Source organism: Theropithecus gelada, chromosome 12 (genome assembly GCF_003255815.1).
Source record: "Theropithecus gelada isolate Dixy chromosome 12, Tgel_1.0, whole genome shotgun sequence".
In the NCBI taxonomy this organism is placed as follows: Eukaryota; Metazoa; Chordata; class Mammalia; order Primates; family Cercopithecidae; genus Theropithecus; species Theropithecus gelada.
This window is the reverse complement of record NC_037680.1, coordinates 50,817,938-50,837,222: the sequence shown is the minus strand read 5'-3', so window position 1 is coordinate 50,837,222 and position 19,285 is coordinate 50,817,938. Positions and strand designations below refer to the sequence as shown.

General features: G+C 38.8%; 1 protein-coding gene across 4 annotated transcripts in view; it reads left to right on the top strand.

The window, feature by feature from the left end:
• Window positions 1-19,285, top strand: part of GPR155 (G protein-coupled receptor 155) — a 51,462-nt gene that overhangs the window by 10,809 nt on the left and 21,368 nt on the right. For 3 of the 4 annotated variants that reach the window (XM_025404261.1, XM_025404259.1, XM_025404260.1), the window contains 8 exons: window positions 2,558-2,957; window positions 5,385-5,550; window positions 7,164-7,319; window positions 9,569-9,652; window positions 10,627-10,744; window positions 14,872-14,956; window positions 15,052-15,142; window positions 16,461-16,671. In XM_025404261.1, coding sequence (XP_025260046.1) covers window positions 2,558-2,957; window positions 5,385-5,550; window positions 7,164-7,319; window positions 9,569-9,652; window positions 10,627-10,744; window positions 14,872-14,956; window positions 15,052-15,142; window positions 16,461-16,671 — 1,311 coding nt within the window. The remainder of the gene's footprint in view (window positions 1-2,557; window positions 2,958-5,384; window positions 5,551-7,163; window positions 7,320-9,568; window positions 9,653-10,626; window positions 10,745-14,871; window positions 14,957-15,051; window positions 15,143-16,460; window positions 16,672-19,285) is intronic. The other variant, XM_025404262.1, reaches the window with a different exon arrangement.

Sequence of the window (19,285 nt, the reverse complement as noted above, 5' to 3'; positions counted from 1 at the left end):
TAGATGGTACTATTAGCAGTGAATAAAATGGTTGAAGAAGGTGGTTGAGAAAATCCAAGAGAATGTTGGCTGGTAAACACATGAAGTAATCTAATTTTGAGATTTTTAACTAATGATTGTAGTAGCAATCAAGAGGAGAAAATCCTTCCAAAGAAGAAGGAAAGTATGTGGTGAATGGCCAAATATAAAAACTGTTGCTTAAATTTGCACTGAGTTCTTAAAACAATGTAAAGTTCATTATGTGGTGGTGATTAAATGCTAGTGTGCCAGGAAAGTAAATTTCTGGAAAAAGGCATTAATATAAGGGGCTTTGAGTAGATCATAGAACTGTATAGCTGTGTTGTCAAACGAAAACATGTTATGCATCTTATTGTGGCTGGTTAGGAAAAATTCTGATACTCAGATGAAAACATAAGACTTTTCCAAAATATATGCTCTATTATAAAAACTGAGTGGTAGACAGGTCTGAACATCTTTCTCTTGAGATAAAATATCTCAAGAGAATCAGAAATATAGTTATCTAAAAATAGTTATCAAAAGTGCTGCTTTTTGTTTAAAAGATGAAGTCTATGAAACCTGAAAGAAAACCACTAACTTATATAACCAGCATATCTAATTTGGAAATCAGTGGAAAGAACTTATAAAATTTTATGTAATCAAATATTTTTTAGCCACTGCTTCATTTTGGAGATATTACAGATCTTGAATTTACTTAGCTGAGAAAATCGGGATTGAATCTGTTAAAAAATAAGTTTTAGCTTTTAAGAAAAACGTGACCTTCTAAAGGTTATATAATCTAGTTATATAACTTTAATGGGACATGTGCATGACATTAACTGAACTTACATATCCTGAGTAAGTAAACAAGTGTATTTTCCTGCCTATGTCACTTGATCTTAGTGTAAATTGAGAAACCTAATCTTTTACATGTTTTCACATGGTTGCTTCTTTCCTTGTGAGCGATTGTGGCTGTTCTTTTTTATCTTTCTCAACTTCAAATCAATTATAAATCAGCCTTTGTTTGCATTAGATTGTATAATTTCAGGACCCATTGCCAAAAATGGCTGGAGACCAGTTTGTTTACTAAAAGGCCCTAAGTTGCTCTAATGAACTCAAGATTAGGTCACCAACTCTCACGTCTACCAAGAAACTGCTAGAAGTCTGATCCCACTCACTCACCTCCCTCATGAGATTAAAAAACGCATCTTATGCAGTGGTTAGGTCCTAAAGTCATCTTGTATACTCAAACTGTTGAAAATGCTCACCAAATACAGCACACATACTTCGTCTATATTGTATCATTTTTCATAAGTGTAACACAGCCAGATTTTTTTAGCCAGCATTGTTTTTCAATGAACAGCAGTTGAAATAATTTGTTTGCACTTGGAAACATGCTATGCGGGGGGCGGGGTGGGGGGGGAATGAAGCTTTTGTTTTCCCAAGAGAGTATGGTTGAATTTGTGTTAATTAAATGTGCATTGATGTGACTCTACTGTATTTCCCTCCCAAACATTGTAAGATCCACCTTTCTATCTCTACTCCTTAAGTATCTCCACTGGTCTTCTTTGAAGGTATTCTTTCCTTTTCATTCCTCTCAAATGGAGATTGTTTATTTTCCCATTGCCACATAAGCAATGGAAGGTAGGACTGGCATCCTCACAGCTACTGTGGACCATTGCTGGACTATCCCTTTGCTCTGTTGTTAAAAACTACTTTGAGGTTCATGCTTTCTGGCTAGACCACTCATCCTGTCTGCTGTTAACCTGCTGACCTCATTCTGGGCATTCCCCCTCATTCACCTTTATCCCAAGTTTTGTCATTATCTTGTGAACTACCATGAAATTCTCTGCCCCGTCATTTCCTTGACCTCCTCATCTCCAGTGATGTTTTCCTTTAGTCCATTTCAGCCACTAAGTCCCATAGCCACATCCTGGACCTTGTCATCTGGAAAGTATTTAACTGAGTAGCTCATTACCTGTTTTACTCTGAACTCCTGCACTTCCAACTGCCCCTAATTCCTAGAGGCCTCCAAACATCTCCCGTCTTCATTTCTTCTCTTACACAGCGTGGCCTCCGTCACATCCGTGCTCCTTTTTAGTTCCTTAAATAACTCCTACTCTCTCCTCAACCCTCTGTGATCTGACTTCTGTCTCTTACCACTCCAGTAAAACTGCTCTCTCCATGGATACCAATAAACGCATTTTTGCTATTACTACTTAAATGTTTAGTTTGTCCCTAGATTTTTACTTTGAATTGTTTCTTCTAAAAATTCTACAGTTCTGCCCATTTTTGGAGACTTGTTTTAACCCTTAGATGGTTAAAAATTAGGTTTAAAAATAATGTGTAAACTTGGTTATCATTTTATAAGCTATATGATATTTATTACATTTTTCTTTTTTCAGATTTATTACTAAAATGTACTTTTCCAAAATAGGCTATTTGGGTCATTTTGAAAATTTCAGATTTATCATTGCTATAAAGTAGAGAAAATGTTATATACATAACACATCTGTATTTCTGTGGTCATCATTTAGAAATCAATATTCTTGTTTTGCAGTTGAAGCTTTATATCAAATTACATACCCAGAATATCTCCAGTACATTTATTTGGTGGCACCAATATCTCTTATGATGTTAAACCCTATAGGGTTTATCTTCTGTGAAATCCAAAAGTGGAAAGACACTCAAAATGCTTCTCAAAATAAAGTAAAAATTGTGGGACTTGGACTCCTGCGTGTATTACAGAACCCAATAGTATTTATGGTCTTCATTGGCATCGCCTTCAATTTTATTCTTGATCGAAAGGTACCTGTATATGTCGAAAATTTTCTTGATGGACTTGGAAATTCTTTTTCTGGATCAGCCCTATTTTACCTTGGTCTCACGATGGTGGGAAAAATAAAGAGACTGAAGAAGTCAGCATTTGTTGTACTAATTCTTCTCATCACAGCTAAACTGTAAGTATCACTTATTTAACTTTAGAATTGTACTTTTTGAAAGCCGTATTTAGCCAATTCGTCAGCAGTATGTCTGCAACCATTTTCCCCTTTGACCATTAATAACCCCTCCCTGTAGAATAGTTGTGAGATAAAGGAAAATGTGATGTTGGTGTATTCAGGAAAGTCATTTCCTTATTCCTTATAGCTTATTCTTTCCATTTTACTGTCAGAGGGTAAAGATGATGGGCTTCCCTTCAGCTTTTATGTAAAGTTTACTCAGTATCTCCTCATGTCCCAGTTTGACAGTATTTTGAAATAAATTTTGCAGCATTTCTGACTTTTCCCAATCCATAAAGATCCTAAAGACAAAAGCATCTTAGTAATAACCAGAACAATAATTTCTAATACAAACTTTTTTTCATGAATTTGGGAAAAGCATTTTGTAGTTCTGAGGTTGGCCAAACTTTCTAAATATAGCTAAGTCAATATGAATGATTATTATCAGCGATATGATCCTGGCTTGCCAAATGAAAAGTGCTCACCAACTTCTTTGTTGTTGTTGTTGTTGTTGTTGTTGTTCTTGTTGTTTTTGTTTGAAACAGAGTCTCACTCTGTCACCCAGGCTGGAGTGCAGTGGCGTGATCTTGGCTCACTGCAATCTCCGCCTCCCAGGTTCAAGCAGTTCTCTTCCCTCAGCCTCCCAAGTAGCTGGGATTACAGGTGCCTGCCACCACAACTGGCTGATTTTTGTATTTTTAGTAGAGATGGGATTTCACCGTGTTGGCCAGGCTGGTCTCAAACTGCTGACCTCAGGTGATCTGTCCACCTCGGCCTCCCAAAGTGCTGGGATTACAGGCATGAGCCACTGTGCCCAGCCTCAACTTCTTAGTTAATAGTTCTTCACCTTACTTGGTCCATTAGCCATGGAGTTGTACTTGATGGTGCAGGTGACATAATTTTACTGCAAGATTATCCCAAAGTACTTGAGGTATACTTAACTATGGCATTCCCCTCATGTATAGACAGTTATATTCATGAGACCAGTGCAACATAACCTAATATTTTTATTTTCATAATAATAATGAATATAAGTACTGAAAATTATTTATGGCGATGTTATGCTCTTCAGAAAGAAAGTATTAGTATTGCCAAAGTAATAAGTATAGTTTTAACAATAATGGTATTATCAACTTTTGCTTATCAGTAAAATTTAAATATTCTAATTTTAAAGATTTTCGGGGGGTCTTTGATACTTATTAGATATTTAAGTTTTTTAATTAAGAAAATACAGATAAAAGTAGTTCTTTACTCCATCCCAGAGTGCCTTGCTAGGTGCTGCCGTGAAAATGTTACCAATCTTGGTCTTGCTGATTTTAAAGGAGAGCCCCATTTGCTCAGCTATTGTGGATTTGCAGTTTCTATGGAATCCTGAAGGATTTGTTTAATAATTGGCTCTTCAACAGGTCTGCATTTCACTAGTTTTCTGCTCCATCTCAGTTGTTTTAGTTCCTTTGCTAATTTTTTTTTTTTTTTTTTTTTTTGTATTTACAAAGATGAAGAGCTACTTGAAGATACCTATTTTTCTACAGGATTTTAGAATCTTTTTTTTTTTTTTTTTGAGCTGGAGTCTTGCTCTGCCACCCAGGCTGGAGTACAATGGCGTGATCTCAGCTCACTGCAACCTCCACCTCCCGGGTTCAAGTGATTCTCCAGCCTCAGCTTCCCGAGTAGCTGGGATTACAGGCACGTACCACCATGCCCAGCTAATTTTTTGTATCTTTAGTAGAGACGGGGTTTCACCATACTGGCCAGGCTGGTCTTGAACTCCTGACCTCGTGATCCACCTGCCTTGGCCTCCCAAAGTGCTGGGAATACAGGCTTGAGCCACCACGCCCGGCAGTATTTTAGAATCTTATTAAGCAATGTTATTATTAACTGAACCATTTCAACCCCTAATCATGATAAAGTTCAGCTTTTTTTTTTTTCAAAAAAGGAGTTTCTCTCTCTCTAGAATACTTTGAAAGAAAGAAAAGGAGTTTAGTAATTCTCTTGAAAGAAGTTTTTATGCAGATTGTCAACCTTCTTTCTTTCTTTGAACATTTCAGTAAACCGATAGAGGAAGCAAGAAAGTAGCTAGAATTGCAACTTTTATGATCTTTTGGCAAAAAAAAAAAATTATTTGTAGAATCAAAAAAATCTTTTTTTCCCTCCTAATCCCTGATGTGTGAGGTATTTCCAGAATATTGTTACACTTTAAATGACTTCAAGTTGAATTCTTGATTCTTTCAACAAAATGTGCCCAGGTAGACATGCACAGAATGTGTGCATGCAAATAGACATACCTTCTGGGCAGGAGAACCTGATGCCAAATTCACCAGAGCAGCCTGCTACTGGGGACCACCATGCTTTCATATCAAGTAAATGATGTTTTTCTTTTTTCTTCAGTCTGGTGCTGCCACTTCTGTGCAGAGAAATGGTGGAACTCTTGGACAAAGGCGACAATGTGGTGAACCATACAAGTTTATCAAATTATGCATTTCTGTATGGCGTCTTTCCTGTAGCACCAGGAGTGGCTATCTTTGCAACACAGTTCAACATGGAAGTAGAAATTGTATGTTTGTAGTACTTTCTAAGTTTGATTGTGTGTTTAGTAGAAACAAATTTTTAAATTCATTTTTAATTTTTTAAAATTCTTTTTTAAAAAAGAAAAAATAGAGACGACGGGAGTCTCACTATGTTGCCCCAGGCTGATTTCAAACTCCTGCCTTCTGCCTCGGCCTCCCAAAGTGCTAGGATTACAGGCATGAGCCACCATGCCCAGCCCATTTTTAATTTCTAAACATAGAAAGCAATGTCGTTTTTTATGAGGCCCCGCACTTTGGGAGGCTGAGGTGGGCAAATCACTTGAGGCCAGGAGTTCGAGACCAGCCTGGCCAACACGGTGAAACCCTGTCTCTACTAAAAATACAAAAATTAGCTGGGTGTGGTGGTAGAGGCCTGTAATCCCAGCTACTCGGGTGGCTGAGGCACAAGATTTGTTTGAACCTAGGAGGCAGAGGTTGCAGTGAGCTAAGATTGTACTGCACTCCAGCCTGGGTGATAGAGCAAGCAGCACTATTTTTTATGAGAATTTGGTGTCCATAAGCTATCTCATTATAAGGAAATAGGCATCATGTAACATAATGTAACAATAGTCATTTAATCTGGGGTCTTTAGTCGGCTGAAGTTAGTTTTAACTATTTTATTTCTGTACTTATACAGAAACCTAAAAATTATTTACAGAAGGGTAACTTTGACATTTTGAAGAAAAAAATGCCTATTTTATTCATTGATAATTTCAAGCACCAGATGCAAAATACCACATAATCAACTGCAGCAGATAGATAAAATCGACACCAAATTATTAACAGTGTCTAAATGTATTGTACCTGGTATCTACAGCATCAGAGTAAATGATTTTTAAATATAATACGAAGGAACTAAGTTGTTTAATGGAGGTCAATTCTGTTATTTAATCTGTAAAATACATATTTGCATGGTAATTTTCTTTTTCTGAATTCCTTTTTTTTGCTGTATAGTTTGTGAAATAGGTTTATTTATATCATTGCTATGTTTTACTTCCTAGAACCTAGAGGATAACTAACCATCAACAGTGGAATTTCTAGTATTTATTATGCATGAATATAAATTAAGCATAGATTAGAAGAGGAACCAAGGTAACTTAATTGTATTTTCTATTAAGGATTCTCAGAAAGGGGAAGTATGGTGTTGGATAACATGCTGGAATTTTTTTTTTTTTTTTTTTTTTTGAGACGGAGTCTCGCTCTGTCGCCCGGGCTGGAGTGCAGTGGCCAGATCTCAGCTCACTGCAAGCTCCGCCTCCCGGGTTCACGCCATTCTCCTGCCTCAGCCTCCCGAGTAGCTGGGACTACAGGCGCCCGCCACCTCGCCCGGCTAGTTTTTGTATTTTTTAGTAGAGACGGGGTTTCACCGTGTTAGCCAGGATGGTCTCGATCTCCTGACCTCGTGATCCGCCCGTCTCGGCCTCCCAAAGTGCTGGGATTACAGGCCTGAGCCACCGCGCCCGGCCACATGCTGGATTTTATAATGTCTTTACTGTGTCTCATTTTTATTGTAGAATGTTTTAGTGTGCCGTGGTTATTTGAAGTTTAAAATATTGTTTAATTGAGATTGTAACTCCTCCATTTAATTTCATTTTTGCAGATAACCTCAGGGATGGTGATAAGCACGTTTGTGTCTGCTCCCATCATGTACGTTTCTGCCTGGTTACTGACCTTTCCCACTATGGACCCTAAGCCGTTGGCATATGCCATCCAGAATGTTAGTTTTGATATAAGTATTGTCAGCCTGATCTCCTTGGTAAGCACCTTGCATGCCAAAATGAATGGAAACCACAGAGTGAGTTTTGAGAATAGATTGTTGATAGAAAGGGATTTAAAAATCTAGTTTCTTATGAAATAAAGAAAGCTAAAGCCTGCCCATAAAATGTAGTATCATCTTTCTGATTAACTGAATTTTGTCTTTCCTTTTGGGAGTTAGAGTTCTACAGCAGACAAAACATGAGATTTAGTCAGACCTGGATTTTATTCCTGGCCCTCTCACAAACTAGCTGTATGTCCCTGTGGAGTTACCTTACCGTCTCTAAACTTCTGTTTTCCAGCATAAAATAATGACAATAATTTCACATATTTCCACGGGATTTTTAAGGGACTAAATGAAATAATATATGTAAAAAGCATTCTGCAAATGATGAATCACTATAGAATTCCTAGCTGTTCTGGAATCATGGGGTCAGAAGGTATCTTTGAGTTCAAGTCCAACCGCCTATTTAATGTTAATGAAACTTTTGGTTACTTCTCAAACTGAATATGTCTAACTAAAATTAAATAATTAAGTATATAACAGCTAGAGTATCTTACAGATCAAATGGCCTATTGAATTCATGTTAGTAAAACTACAGATATTCTGGCTGAAAAAAAAAGACAATGTATACAGTTAAAGGAAAGGAGGTGGGGGATGAATATGTATATTGGTAGCAAATAAATGTGTGATTAATTTTAAAGAAATTCCACCTCTGTCACATATTCTTAAAATCTGCTACACCCATTCATAACAGGGCAGTTTGGGGAAAGAGACCATATACATTTCAGTTGGCAATAAGGAAAGAAGGAAATCAGTCAGGATACTTACCTGACCACTATGTAGGTAGAATGGAAGCCCAATCCTTTAAAATATAAGGAATATGATCTGGCACCGTGGCTCATGCCTGTAATCCCAGCACTGTGGGAGGCAGAGGCAGGCAGATCACTTGAGGCCAGGAGTTCAAGACCAGCCTGGCCAACATGGAGAATCCCCATCTCTACTAAAAATATAAAATTAGTTAGGCGTGTTGGTGTGCATCTGTAATCCCAGCTACCTGGGTGGCTGAGGCACAAGAGTCACTTGAGTCTGGGAGGCAGAAGTTTTAGTGAGCCAAGATCGCACCACTGCACTTCAGTGAGACTCTGTCTCACACACACAAAAAGAATAAAAAATGAGGAATGTAAGATGATTAATCTTAAAGGTGGGTGGTATGTGTTGTTTGAAGTAAAACAGCCTGCCATTGAGATATCCCGTGAGACAATATGGTGGAGATGAGAAAGGAAGAAAACTTAGAATAGTGCATTATTATAACTATCTCCCACTAAAGCTTGAATAGTTGTCTGTGACCCTGTGTCCCACCCCAGACACGAAAGGTAGGCATAGTTAGAACATGGCCCTGGTCAAGGGATTAGTTCTTTCTTGTTGAGACAGAGTCTCCCTCTGTTGCCCAGGCTGGAATGCAGTGACATGATCTCGGCTTGGCTCACTGCAACTTCTGCCTCCTGGGTCCAAGCAGTTCTCCTCCCTTAGTCTCCCAAGCAGCTGGGATTACAGGCATGCACTACCATACCCAGTAGAGGTGGGGTTTCGCCATGTTGGTCAGGCTGGTCTCGAACTCCTGACCTCAAGTGATCTCCCTGTCTGAGCCTCCCAAAGTGCTGGGATTACAGGTGTGAACCACTGCACCTGGCCAAGGCATTAGTTTTTTGTTTTGTTTTGTTTTTTGAGATGGAGTCTTGCTCTGTCACCCAGGCTACACCACGATCTTGGCTCACTGCAACCTCCGCCTCCCAGGTTCAAGCAATTCTTCTGCCTTAGCCTCCCGAATAGCTGGGATTACAGGCACCCACCACCACACCCGGTTAATTTTTGTATTTTTAGTAGAGATGGGGTTTCACCATGTTGGCCAGGCTGGTCTCAAACGCCTGATCTCAGGTGATCCACCCGCCTTGGCCTCCCAAAATTCTGAGATTACAGGCATGAGCCACAATGCCTGGCCGCATTAGTTCTTAAAGACCCTGTAATTTTTGGAGAGTTAATTTATTATGGGATCTCTCCACGCTTGTTGTTTTACATTGGTTATAATAATTTACCTTTTTGGAACTAGACATATTAAATAAAATATTGGAAATTCTTTCTGAACCAGGACAAAGAAGGTTATTTAAAGAGGCTAATCATTGTGTTATTTAATAAGTAATTGTAAAGATTAAGAAACATGAACAACTTTTGAACCTTTTGTCTTCAAGGTCTGGTCTCTGGCTATTCTTCTTTTGAGTAAGAAGTATAAACAGCTTCCTCATATGCTTACAACTAATTTACTCATTGCTCAGGTTAGTAAAACTACTGGTATTTAGAACTATGCTTTTCTAATGGATTATTCTACTGTAGAAGAGAAAATAACTTTGCTAGGTTTTTCTGGTTATGAAGTCAGAAGTATTACCAAATGCAGTCAATTACAGTTTGATTACAATTAGTAGATGCCTAACATATTTAATATTGCAAAATGTCTTAAACTATCTAAAGTTGAGGCTAATAATGGCATTTGATGATAACTGCATTTTTTATTTTTTATTTTTATTTTTATTTTTATTTTTTTTTTTGAGACGGAGTCTGGCTCTGTCGCCCAGGCTGGAGTGCAGTGGCCGGATCTCAGCTCACTGCAAGCTCCGCCTCCCGGGTTTACGCCATTCTCCTGCCTCAGCCTCCCGAGTAGCTGGGACTACAGGCGCCCGCCGCCTCGCCCGGCTAGTTTTTTGTATTTTTTAGTAGAGACGGGGTTTCACCGTGTTCGCCAGGATGGTCTCGATCTCCTGACCTCGTGATCCGCCCGTCTCGGCCTCCCAAAGTGCTGGGATTACAGGCTTGAGCCACCGCGCCCGGCCGATAACTGCATTTTTTAATAGAAACAATTTAATCATTAATAATTGAAATTTCACAATCTTATTTTTCTAATTAATCTTTGCATGTCTCAAATTGTAATAGAAAGAACTTTAGCAATTTTAATATAAGCCATTACTAAATACAGGTATAAGATTAACATTTAGAATGTAGTCATCTGTTTCAATTGAATATGTATATTGTCAAAGGCTCTGGTATAAACTGGATTTTTAACATAAAGTTTGAAGTTTTAGTATAAGTCGTGTGTAATAGTTGAAAATTATTCACAGAAACTTTTAAATGAATAATTATATTTGCTGTGAATGAAAGATGAATATGGCTGACCTAATTGGAATTTTCTGTTGCAGTATTGAATTATATGGTTTTCTTAGCTATTTACAAAGTCTTTTAATAATTTTTTCCTTAGTCTATTGTCTGTGCTGGAATGATGATATGGAATTTTGTTAAAGAAAAAAATTTTGTTGGACAAATTTTGGTGTTTGTTCTATTGTACAGCTCCCTCTATAGCACCTACCTGTGGACAGGTGAGTTGGATTATGAATGAAAATTGAGGTCTGTTCCCCACCCCACCCCATTCCTAATAACCTGAGCTTCTAGTGATCTATTTGAAGTCTGGTTGTACAGGATCAAGGCATGCCCTGAGGCAGATCAGCCCACCCACAGAGGCCATCGGCAAAACTGAGTTCTGTTTCCTAATGTAGTCTAGACCTGCCTGGGCTTAGGGCCTTGTGCAGTCACATGGTCCTTTTCCCCAGGGCCTGTGGCTCTAGGCTGCTGTCAGTGCTGCTCCCTTTTGGAGACAAGAGGGAAGATACTGACGGCAGATGCAGAAAGGAGGGAATGGGCAAGATGCATGAGGTGTGTTCCAGAGCTCACTCAGAGTCCTGCTGAACAGGGAAATTCTGGCTCTGCCTCAGGCAAATTACTTAACTTTTGAAGCCTCAGTTTCCTCATCTGTAAAACTAGGTTACAGCACCTTACAGAGTTATTTTGAGGACAAAATGAGATGTGAGTATTTATGTCTGGTACATGGTAGGCACTAAACAAATGGAACTATGGTAGTTATTAAATAGAAGGATTAGAGGTAATAAAAGAACAAGAAAACTAGGGGAATAAAAGGGCATGGAAATAGAAAAGGACCCAGTGAGAAAGACTGTTTCTCATTTCAACTGGCTCCAAAAAGGATATTCAAAATGTTGTAGCACATTGCTATTTTGAAGTATAATATTTATATGGATGCATACATTCTGATATGCTTGTGAAAAATTCTGTGTGGCTCTTTTGTTTTCATTCTACAAATTTGAACCTGTAAAATGACACATAAAAGGAAATAGTAGAATGGTAGGAGGCAGGTGTCAGGAAGTGACTACAAAGGATGGACCTTTGATTTCATGCCTTCAGGATCAAAAGCAGGTACCATCTCAGTCAACAGCCTTTTGAAGTGAAGCAACAACGTGGTGAGGAATCACGGAATGAAAAATTCAGCACAAACAGAAGATGGTTTGTGCTTCTTAAAGGCAAGCACATCTTGCATAGCATGGGTTTTTATGCAATGTCAAATTAAAAGAGCCTAAAGACTTTATATTTCAAAATATCCATGGACCAACTTGATCTCTAATAACTAGGCTTATTCAGGTTAACTTTATAATCAGAATAAGAGAGCAGCAACTAGATCAATCAATTAAAATGTCCTAAGTATCTCTGAAACCCTCTTCAAGCATGCATGCCAAAGTCTATTCAAAGAAGTTGTTCTAAATTCCCAAAACCCAATAAAGGTGCCCTTTAACCATCAGATTATTATGCTATGACAGAATTTTAGACCTGAAAATGTCATTTTAAGTCATCCCATTCGATCATTTTTAGTTTTACTCTTTTTCATACCATCCTCACAATTTTTGCCATATCTGCATACTACTTGTTCTTTTTTCCTTAAAATTGATTAACTTTTTAAAAAAACTTTAATCAGTTGAGCCTTATATCAATAAAATCCCAGGTTTCATTTGTTAATTATTTTTTTCAAATACACTTTAAAATAAATGCTTACCCAGTCAAAACATTTTCACCTTTGTGACACCTATAATCTCTACACCTTAGGAAACACTGGCCTAATTTAAATCCTTCATTTTGCAAACTGAGAAATAGGCCCAAAAAATTAGACTGATTTAGGCAGGAGCTGTCACAGCTTCTTCAGTGAGAGATCCAGGGCTAGCTGGATTCTGCCTGTTTGTATATAGTTCTTTTCACAAGGCAGGAGTGATGCACATTAGAATTTTAAAGACTGCTTTTGCTACTGTAACACAGATGGTACCCTTTTGTGATTGGTTACTTGTTTCCCTGGTACTGCAACTATACAGTGTACAAATGGACTGAGGGAGGAACAGTGGTAAAGAAAACCAATTCTCAAGGACCTCAATGTCAAATTATATTAAATCTAGCACTGTGTTATTTTATCTGTACAATCTTAAATCTAGGTATGTATTCTTTATATACAGCTCATATGCAATTCTAAAACCAAAGCAAATTCACAGATTCTATTCAAGCAAAACTACAAACCCAGTAATTCTAATTAGCAACATTAATTAACACGACAAAGGGTCTTGTTTTGCTAATGTAAATCATAGCTTGAAACATAAAATGGAACTCACTGCTGTAGCTTTTTTGCCTTGCTTTTACTTCCATATGTGGGGTTTTGACCTTGTTATCTCACCGATATTCTTTCTTCAAACTACCACTTCATTTGGACTGTGTGTTGTAATATCATTTGGACTTCACTTGACTCAAACTTAATATAAAATCCATTGTAAGCTCTGGCCAGGCACAGTGGCTCATGCCTGTAATCCAAACACTTTGGGAGATCCAGGCAGGAGGATTGCTTGAGGTCAGGAGTTCGAGACTAGCCTGGGCAACATAGTAAGACTCTCTCTCTATAAAAAATGTGAAAATTAGCTGGGCATGCTGGTACATGCCTGTAGTCCCAGCTACTCAGGAGGCTGAGGCAGGAGGATCCCTTGAGCCCAGAATTTTGAGCTGTGATTGTGCCACTGCATCCCAACCTGGGCAACAGAGTGAGACCCCCATCTCTAAAATAAAATAAAAATAAACCCAATGTAAATTCTGAAATCATGAGACTACGTGTTGGTTACAAGGTGGATACACAGCTGACTACCATTGAAAAAAAAAAAAAAGACTTAAAATTTCTCATAGAAATTCCCAGATCCTGAATAATATGTCTTAGGCACCCTAGGGGTCCACAAATCTGAATTTGAGTAACTGATTCAAGAAACAAATAATTTAGCTTGTGTCAAAAGGCTAGGTTTCTAGTCCCACTCTGCCCTCTGCTGGCTGTATGACTTGGGCAAACCCTCATTTCCACATCTATAAAATGAAGGTGCTAATTTAAAATAGAGGTCCCTTTCAACTTTAAAGTTCTAAGATCCTATAACTATGTAGAATTTATTAGATAAAATGTTACTTGTATACATAATTACATATAAGTTGTAAGGAAAGTTCAAGAACTTCAAAATATTTGTGTTTGTATTAAATTCAGAGTGTGTTAGTGTTAAGCCCTATCATTACACTTAGGACGTTTTCTAAAAACATAACCTGGGTAAGAGTTGCCCATACTTCTTAGCACCAGAAGAGGGGGGTGTTTTTATTTTTAGAACTGTTCTGTATTCAGTTAGAAAATGTTTTCCAGCTGGACCCAGTGGCTCATACCTATAATTCCAGAACTTTGGGAGGCCAAGGCAGGTGGTTCACTTGAGGCCAGGAGTTCAACACCAGCATGGGCAATATGGTGAAGCCCATCTCTACTAAAAATACAAAATTAGCCTGACGTGGTGGTGCACATCTGTAATCCTAACTACTCGTTTGGCTAAGGCATGAAAATTGCTTGAACCCAGGAGGCAGAGGTTGCTGTGAACCAAGATCATGCCACTGAACTCCAGCCTGGGCAACAGAGTAAGACTCTGTCTAAAGAAAAAAAAATGTTTTTCAATTATACTTAAATTCCAAACACATGAGTCAAAACAATAAAATGATTAGGGGTTTTGGAAAGAAATACTTCTCCACACACAATGACTCATGCCTGTAATCCCATGAGTATCCCATAATACTTTGGGAGGCAGAGGTGGGAGGATCCACTGAGCTCAGGAGTTCAAGACCAGCTAGGGCAACATACTGTGACTCTGTCTCTACAAAAAAAAAAAATATTTAGCCAGGCATAGTGGCATGTGGCTGTGGTCCCAGCTACTCAGGAGGCTCAGGTGGAAGGATCACTTGAACCCTGGAGGTCAAGGCTGCAGGGAGTTGTGATCACACCTCTGCACTCCAGCCTGGGCAACAGAGTGAGACCCTATCCAAAAGAACAAACAAACAAATAAACAAAACCAGAGAGAAAATAAAACAAATCCTCACAGATGAAAAGAATTGAGTAAAGAAACAATATATGAGGGAAATAATGAATGATTTTGATTTAAAACTTGCTTCAAAATATTGAGAATAGCATTTATTTAGAAGGAATAAATTCTAAAGCAAAAATCACAGACTACTATGAAATAAGCTTGGTTTAAAAAAGTAAAAAGGAAATAAAGTTTCATGCAGTCTGATCAATGTTGAGTAACTGTCTCTCTTTCAATCTTCTTATTCTTAGGCCTTCTAGCAATTTCTTTATTTCTTTTGAAAAAGCGAGAGAGGGTACAAATTCCTGTTGGAATCATCATAATATCTGGCTGGGGGTAAGTTGGTAGTTCTCTGTTTGCTTACACATTTCCATATACACAGTTACTATTCATCCTTTCTTTTTCTCTCCCAATAACCCTTGTGATTGCAGAATTCCTGCTCTCCTTGTTGGTGTTCTTTTGATAACTGGAAAACACAATGGAGAAAGCATTGACTCAGCCTTCTTTTATGGAAAAGAACAGGTGGGAAGAGTTTATTGGCAGTTCTGTTCTTGTGAATGTCTCCTTTTAGCTTGTTAATGTGCCTTGCTAGACTTACATTAAAATTAACTTTGAAAATCTATTTCAATTTATTGCATATCAGATTGGTGATTCTATATCACTTTGTCTCACCTAGAACATTACCATTTTACATGTCTAAGTCCATTTTTAGCTGAAGATTTCTAACTGCTTAAAACTCATTGAATGTTCTCAATCATACTTAGGAATTGTGTTTCCTCTGCTGGAGAAAAGAGTGATTAATTTAAAACCATTTAATAAGTTAGCAGCAATAATAAAGGTCAAATTCTTGACTCTTAATCCTATATAAATATAAATTTCAGGACAAAACGTATCTAGGAAAAGTATGCTTGAAAAGCCATAGAGTAGGTGGCTTGTGGGACCTGCAGAATTCTTTAGGGGTAGAGTCCAAAGGTGTGTGTTTTTAAAAAACCTCTCCACATAATTTTGATTTCTTACTCTTTTTTTCTGTTTTGCAATTTTGGATTTTATTGCATTTTTGTGAGAATAAACAAGATTATGCATATAAAAGATTTAGACTAGTCTTGGCATCTGATTAGTGCTCAATAAATATTAGCTATAATTCTTTTTAATATAATTACCATAAAAATATCATAGTGACTGAAGTATGCATGAACTATACGTGAAAGTGAGCAGAAACTTAGAAGTAAAGAAAACATCTGAGAGAAATCATTTAGATACCTTGTAAAGGAAACCAGTGGCTGTGTTGGTAACCAATTGCTATATAATGAAAGAAGCATCTAAAAACCTTGTGTGATTACAAGCAAACCCTAATTTCTCTCCAACTAACTTATATTCCTTACATATACTTACCTTTTTAAAAGAGCCACTGTTCTAGAGTATTTAAAACTGTGGCGATACATTGTCCATCAAAAATGTGCCCTAAGATGGCTGGGCGCGGTGGCTCATGCCTGTAATCCCAGCACTTTGGGAGGCCGAGGCGGGTGGATCATGAGGTCAGGAGATTGAGACCATCCTGGCTAACATGGTGAGACCCCATCTCTACTAAAAATACAAAAAATTAGCCTGGCGTGGTGGCGGGTGCCTGTAGTCCAGCTACTCGGGAGGCTGAGGCAGGAGAATGGCCTGAACCTGGGAGGAAGAGGTTGCAGTGAGCTGAGATCATGCCACTGCACTCTAGCCTGGGCAACGGAGCAAGACTCCATCTCAAAAAAACAAAACAAAACAAAACAAAAACATGTGCCCTAAGATTATCAAGATGAAGTTGTGAAGGCCTGGTACCTTTTTTTCATGTCGGCAGATGATCACCACAGCGGTCACCCTGTTCTGCAGCATCCTGATAGCTGGCATATCACTCATGTGCATGAACCGGACTACCCAAGCAGGAAGCTATGAAGGTTTTGATCAGTCTCAGAGCCACAAAGCGGTGGAGCCTGGAAATACTGCTTTCGAGGAGAGTCCAGCACGAATAAATGAACCAGAACTTTTTACAAGCTCTATTCCAGAAACAAGTATGATCTTTTTAATTTTATTTTTATTTATTTGAGACAGAGTCTTGCTCTATCATCCAGGCTGGAGTGCAGCAGCATGATCTCAGCTCACTGCAACCACTGCCTCCTATGTTTAAGCCATTCTGCCACTTGAGCCTCCAGAGTAGCTAGGACTATAGGTGCCTGCCACCATGCCTGGCTAATTTTTGTATTTTTAGTAGAAATGGGGTTTTGCCATGTGGCCCAGGCTGGTCTTGAACTCCTGAGCTCAGGTGATTCACCTGCCTCTGCCTCCCACAGTGCTGGGATTACAGGCGTGAGCCAGCCTGATCTTTAAACATAAAGAAACTGCTACATGCCTTTGTAGCATGTATCCTGAATGTTTTGTTTTAGGGAAACTTCCTTGAACTATTTTGAATATCATGAGTACTTGTCAAATGAAGAATTTGAATCACAGCAAACTCACTTGTAAAATTATTCATTAGATTTTTGTTTATAAGTCCTATTGTGAGTATACACTTTTGTTAAATTCTAAAACTTCCTTGGACCTGAGAATATAGAAAAAAGTAACAACTGAAGGAAAGCCCTAACTAGGAAACTAAGCACATACATAAGTTAATTTAACAATATTGTATCAGGCAAGCACCATCAATAAAATGAACTAAAGGAGGCCTGTTTGAATCCAGATTAATGATGTAAGTCAGGTTTGGACAAACTATAGTCCATAGGCCAAATCTGGCCCACCACCTGTTTTTGTATGGTCCACCAGCTAAAAATGTTTTGTTTGTTTGTTTATTTATTGCCACAGAGTCTCGCTCTGTTACCCGGGGTGGAGTGCAGTGGTGCAATCTTGGCGCACTGTAACCTCTACCTCCCGGGTTCAAGCAATTCGCATGTCTCAGCCTCCCCAGTAGCTGGGACTACAGTCGCACACCACCACGCCTGGCTAATTTTTGTATTTTTAGTAGAGACGGGGTTTCACCATATTGGTCAGGCTGGTCTCAAACTCCTGACCTCAGGTGATCCACCCGCCTCGGCCTCCCGGTGTGCTGGGATTATAGGTGTGACCCACTGCACCCAGCCTAAAATGTTTTTTACATTTTTAAAGGGTTGAAGAAAAATTAAATATTTTGTGACTCTTAAAAACTACATGAAATTTAAATTTCATGTCCATAATTTTATTGAAACATAGCCATGCTCATTCATTTATATGTCATCTATGGCTACTTTCATGCTATAATGGCAGAGTTGAGTCTTTGGGGCCTATACTAGGGCAGTAGGTATTAGATAAACAGGTGAGGCCAAACTCAGGCAAAGTTGTATTGACAGGGTTTGGTAACTGATTAGAAGCTGAGTGAGGGCTAAGAGAGAAACAGAATAACTTCCAGAAATCTGGTTTAAGTGAATGTGTAATTGTGGGTATTACCTAAGAAGGAGAATTCAGAGAGAACAGAATTTGTAGGGGAAGATAATGAGTTCAATTTGACCCTTCTAAGTTTGAGATGCATGAGACACCAAGGATTCATTCTAGTTTCTCAGTGTACTTCTTAAAATGGGATGCTTACATCTGAATATAGCATTCCAGTTACCATGGTCCTAGGACACAGTAAGCATTCAATATTTGATGAATGCTTGTTGACTGAGTGAAGAATAAAGAGAAAAGAAACATTTAATTCTGCCTAACATTACATTAGCTTACTCTGATGATTTCATCTTGAATTTATGAGCAACTAAAAACCTGCCTCCCACCCCAGTACATTACTGAACAGTTTCTCTCCAATCCTGAATTTTTGCATCTGGCTTTTAAAAGTCTAGGGCAAGGCTGGGTATGGTTGCTCACACCTGTAACCCCAGCACTTTGGAAGGATTGCTTGAGCCCAGGAGTTCAAGACCAGCCTGGCAACATAGTGAGACCCTGACTCTACAAAAAAAAAAAAAAAAAAAAAAAAATTAGCTGGACGTGGTAGTGCACACCTGTAGTCCTAGCTACTCAGGAGGCTGAGGCAGGAGGATTTTTTGAGCCCAGGCAGTTGAAGCTGCAGTGAGCCATGGTCACACTGCAGCAATCCAGCCTGGGCAACAGATATGATCCTGTCTTTAAAAAAAAAGGTCTAGGCTGGGCGCAGTGGCCCACACCTGTAATCCCAGCACTTTGGGAGGCCAAAGCGGGTGGATCACGAGGCCAGGAGTTCGAGACCAGCCTGGCTAACATGGTGAAACACCATCTCTAGTAAAAATACAAAAATTAGCCGGGTGTGGTGGTGGGTGCCTGTAATCCCAGCTACTCTGGAGGCTGAGGCAGAAGAATCGCTTGAACCAGGGAGGCGGAGGTTGTAGTGAGCCGAGATCGTGCCACTGCGCTCCAACCCCAGGTGACAGAGCAAGACTCCGTCTCAAAAAAAGTCTAAGACAGGACTTCAGTATTTGCCTAAGCCTGTCAGGACTGAGATTTCTTTGTGCCTTGATTTGTAATCACATATGTTAACTTATTTATTATATGTTGCTTTGCTTCTCTTCTCTTCTCTTGAAACAAAGTCTTTCTCTGTCTCCCAGGCTGGAGCGCAGTGGCGCAGTCTTGGCACACTGCAACCGCCACCTCCTGAGTTCAAGTAATCCTTCCTTTTCAGCTTCCCAA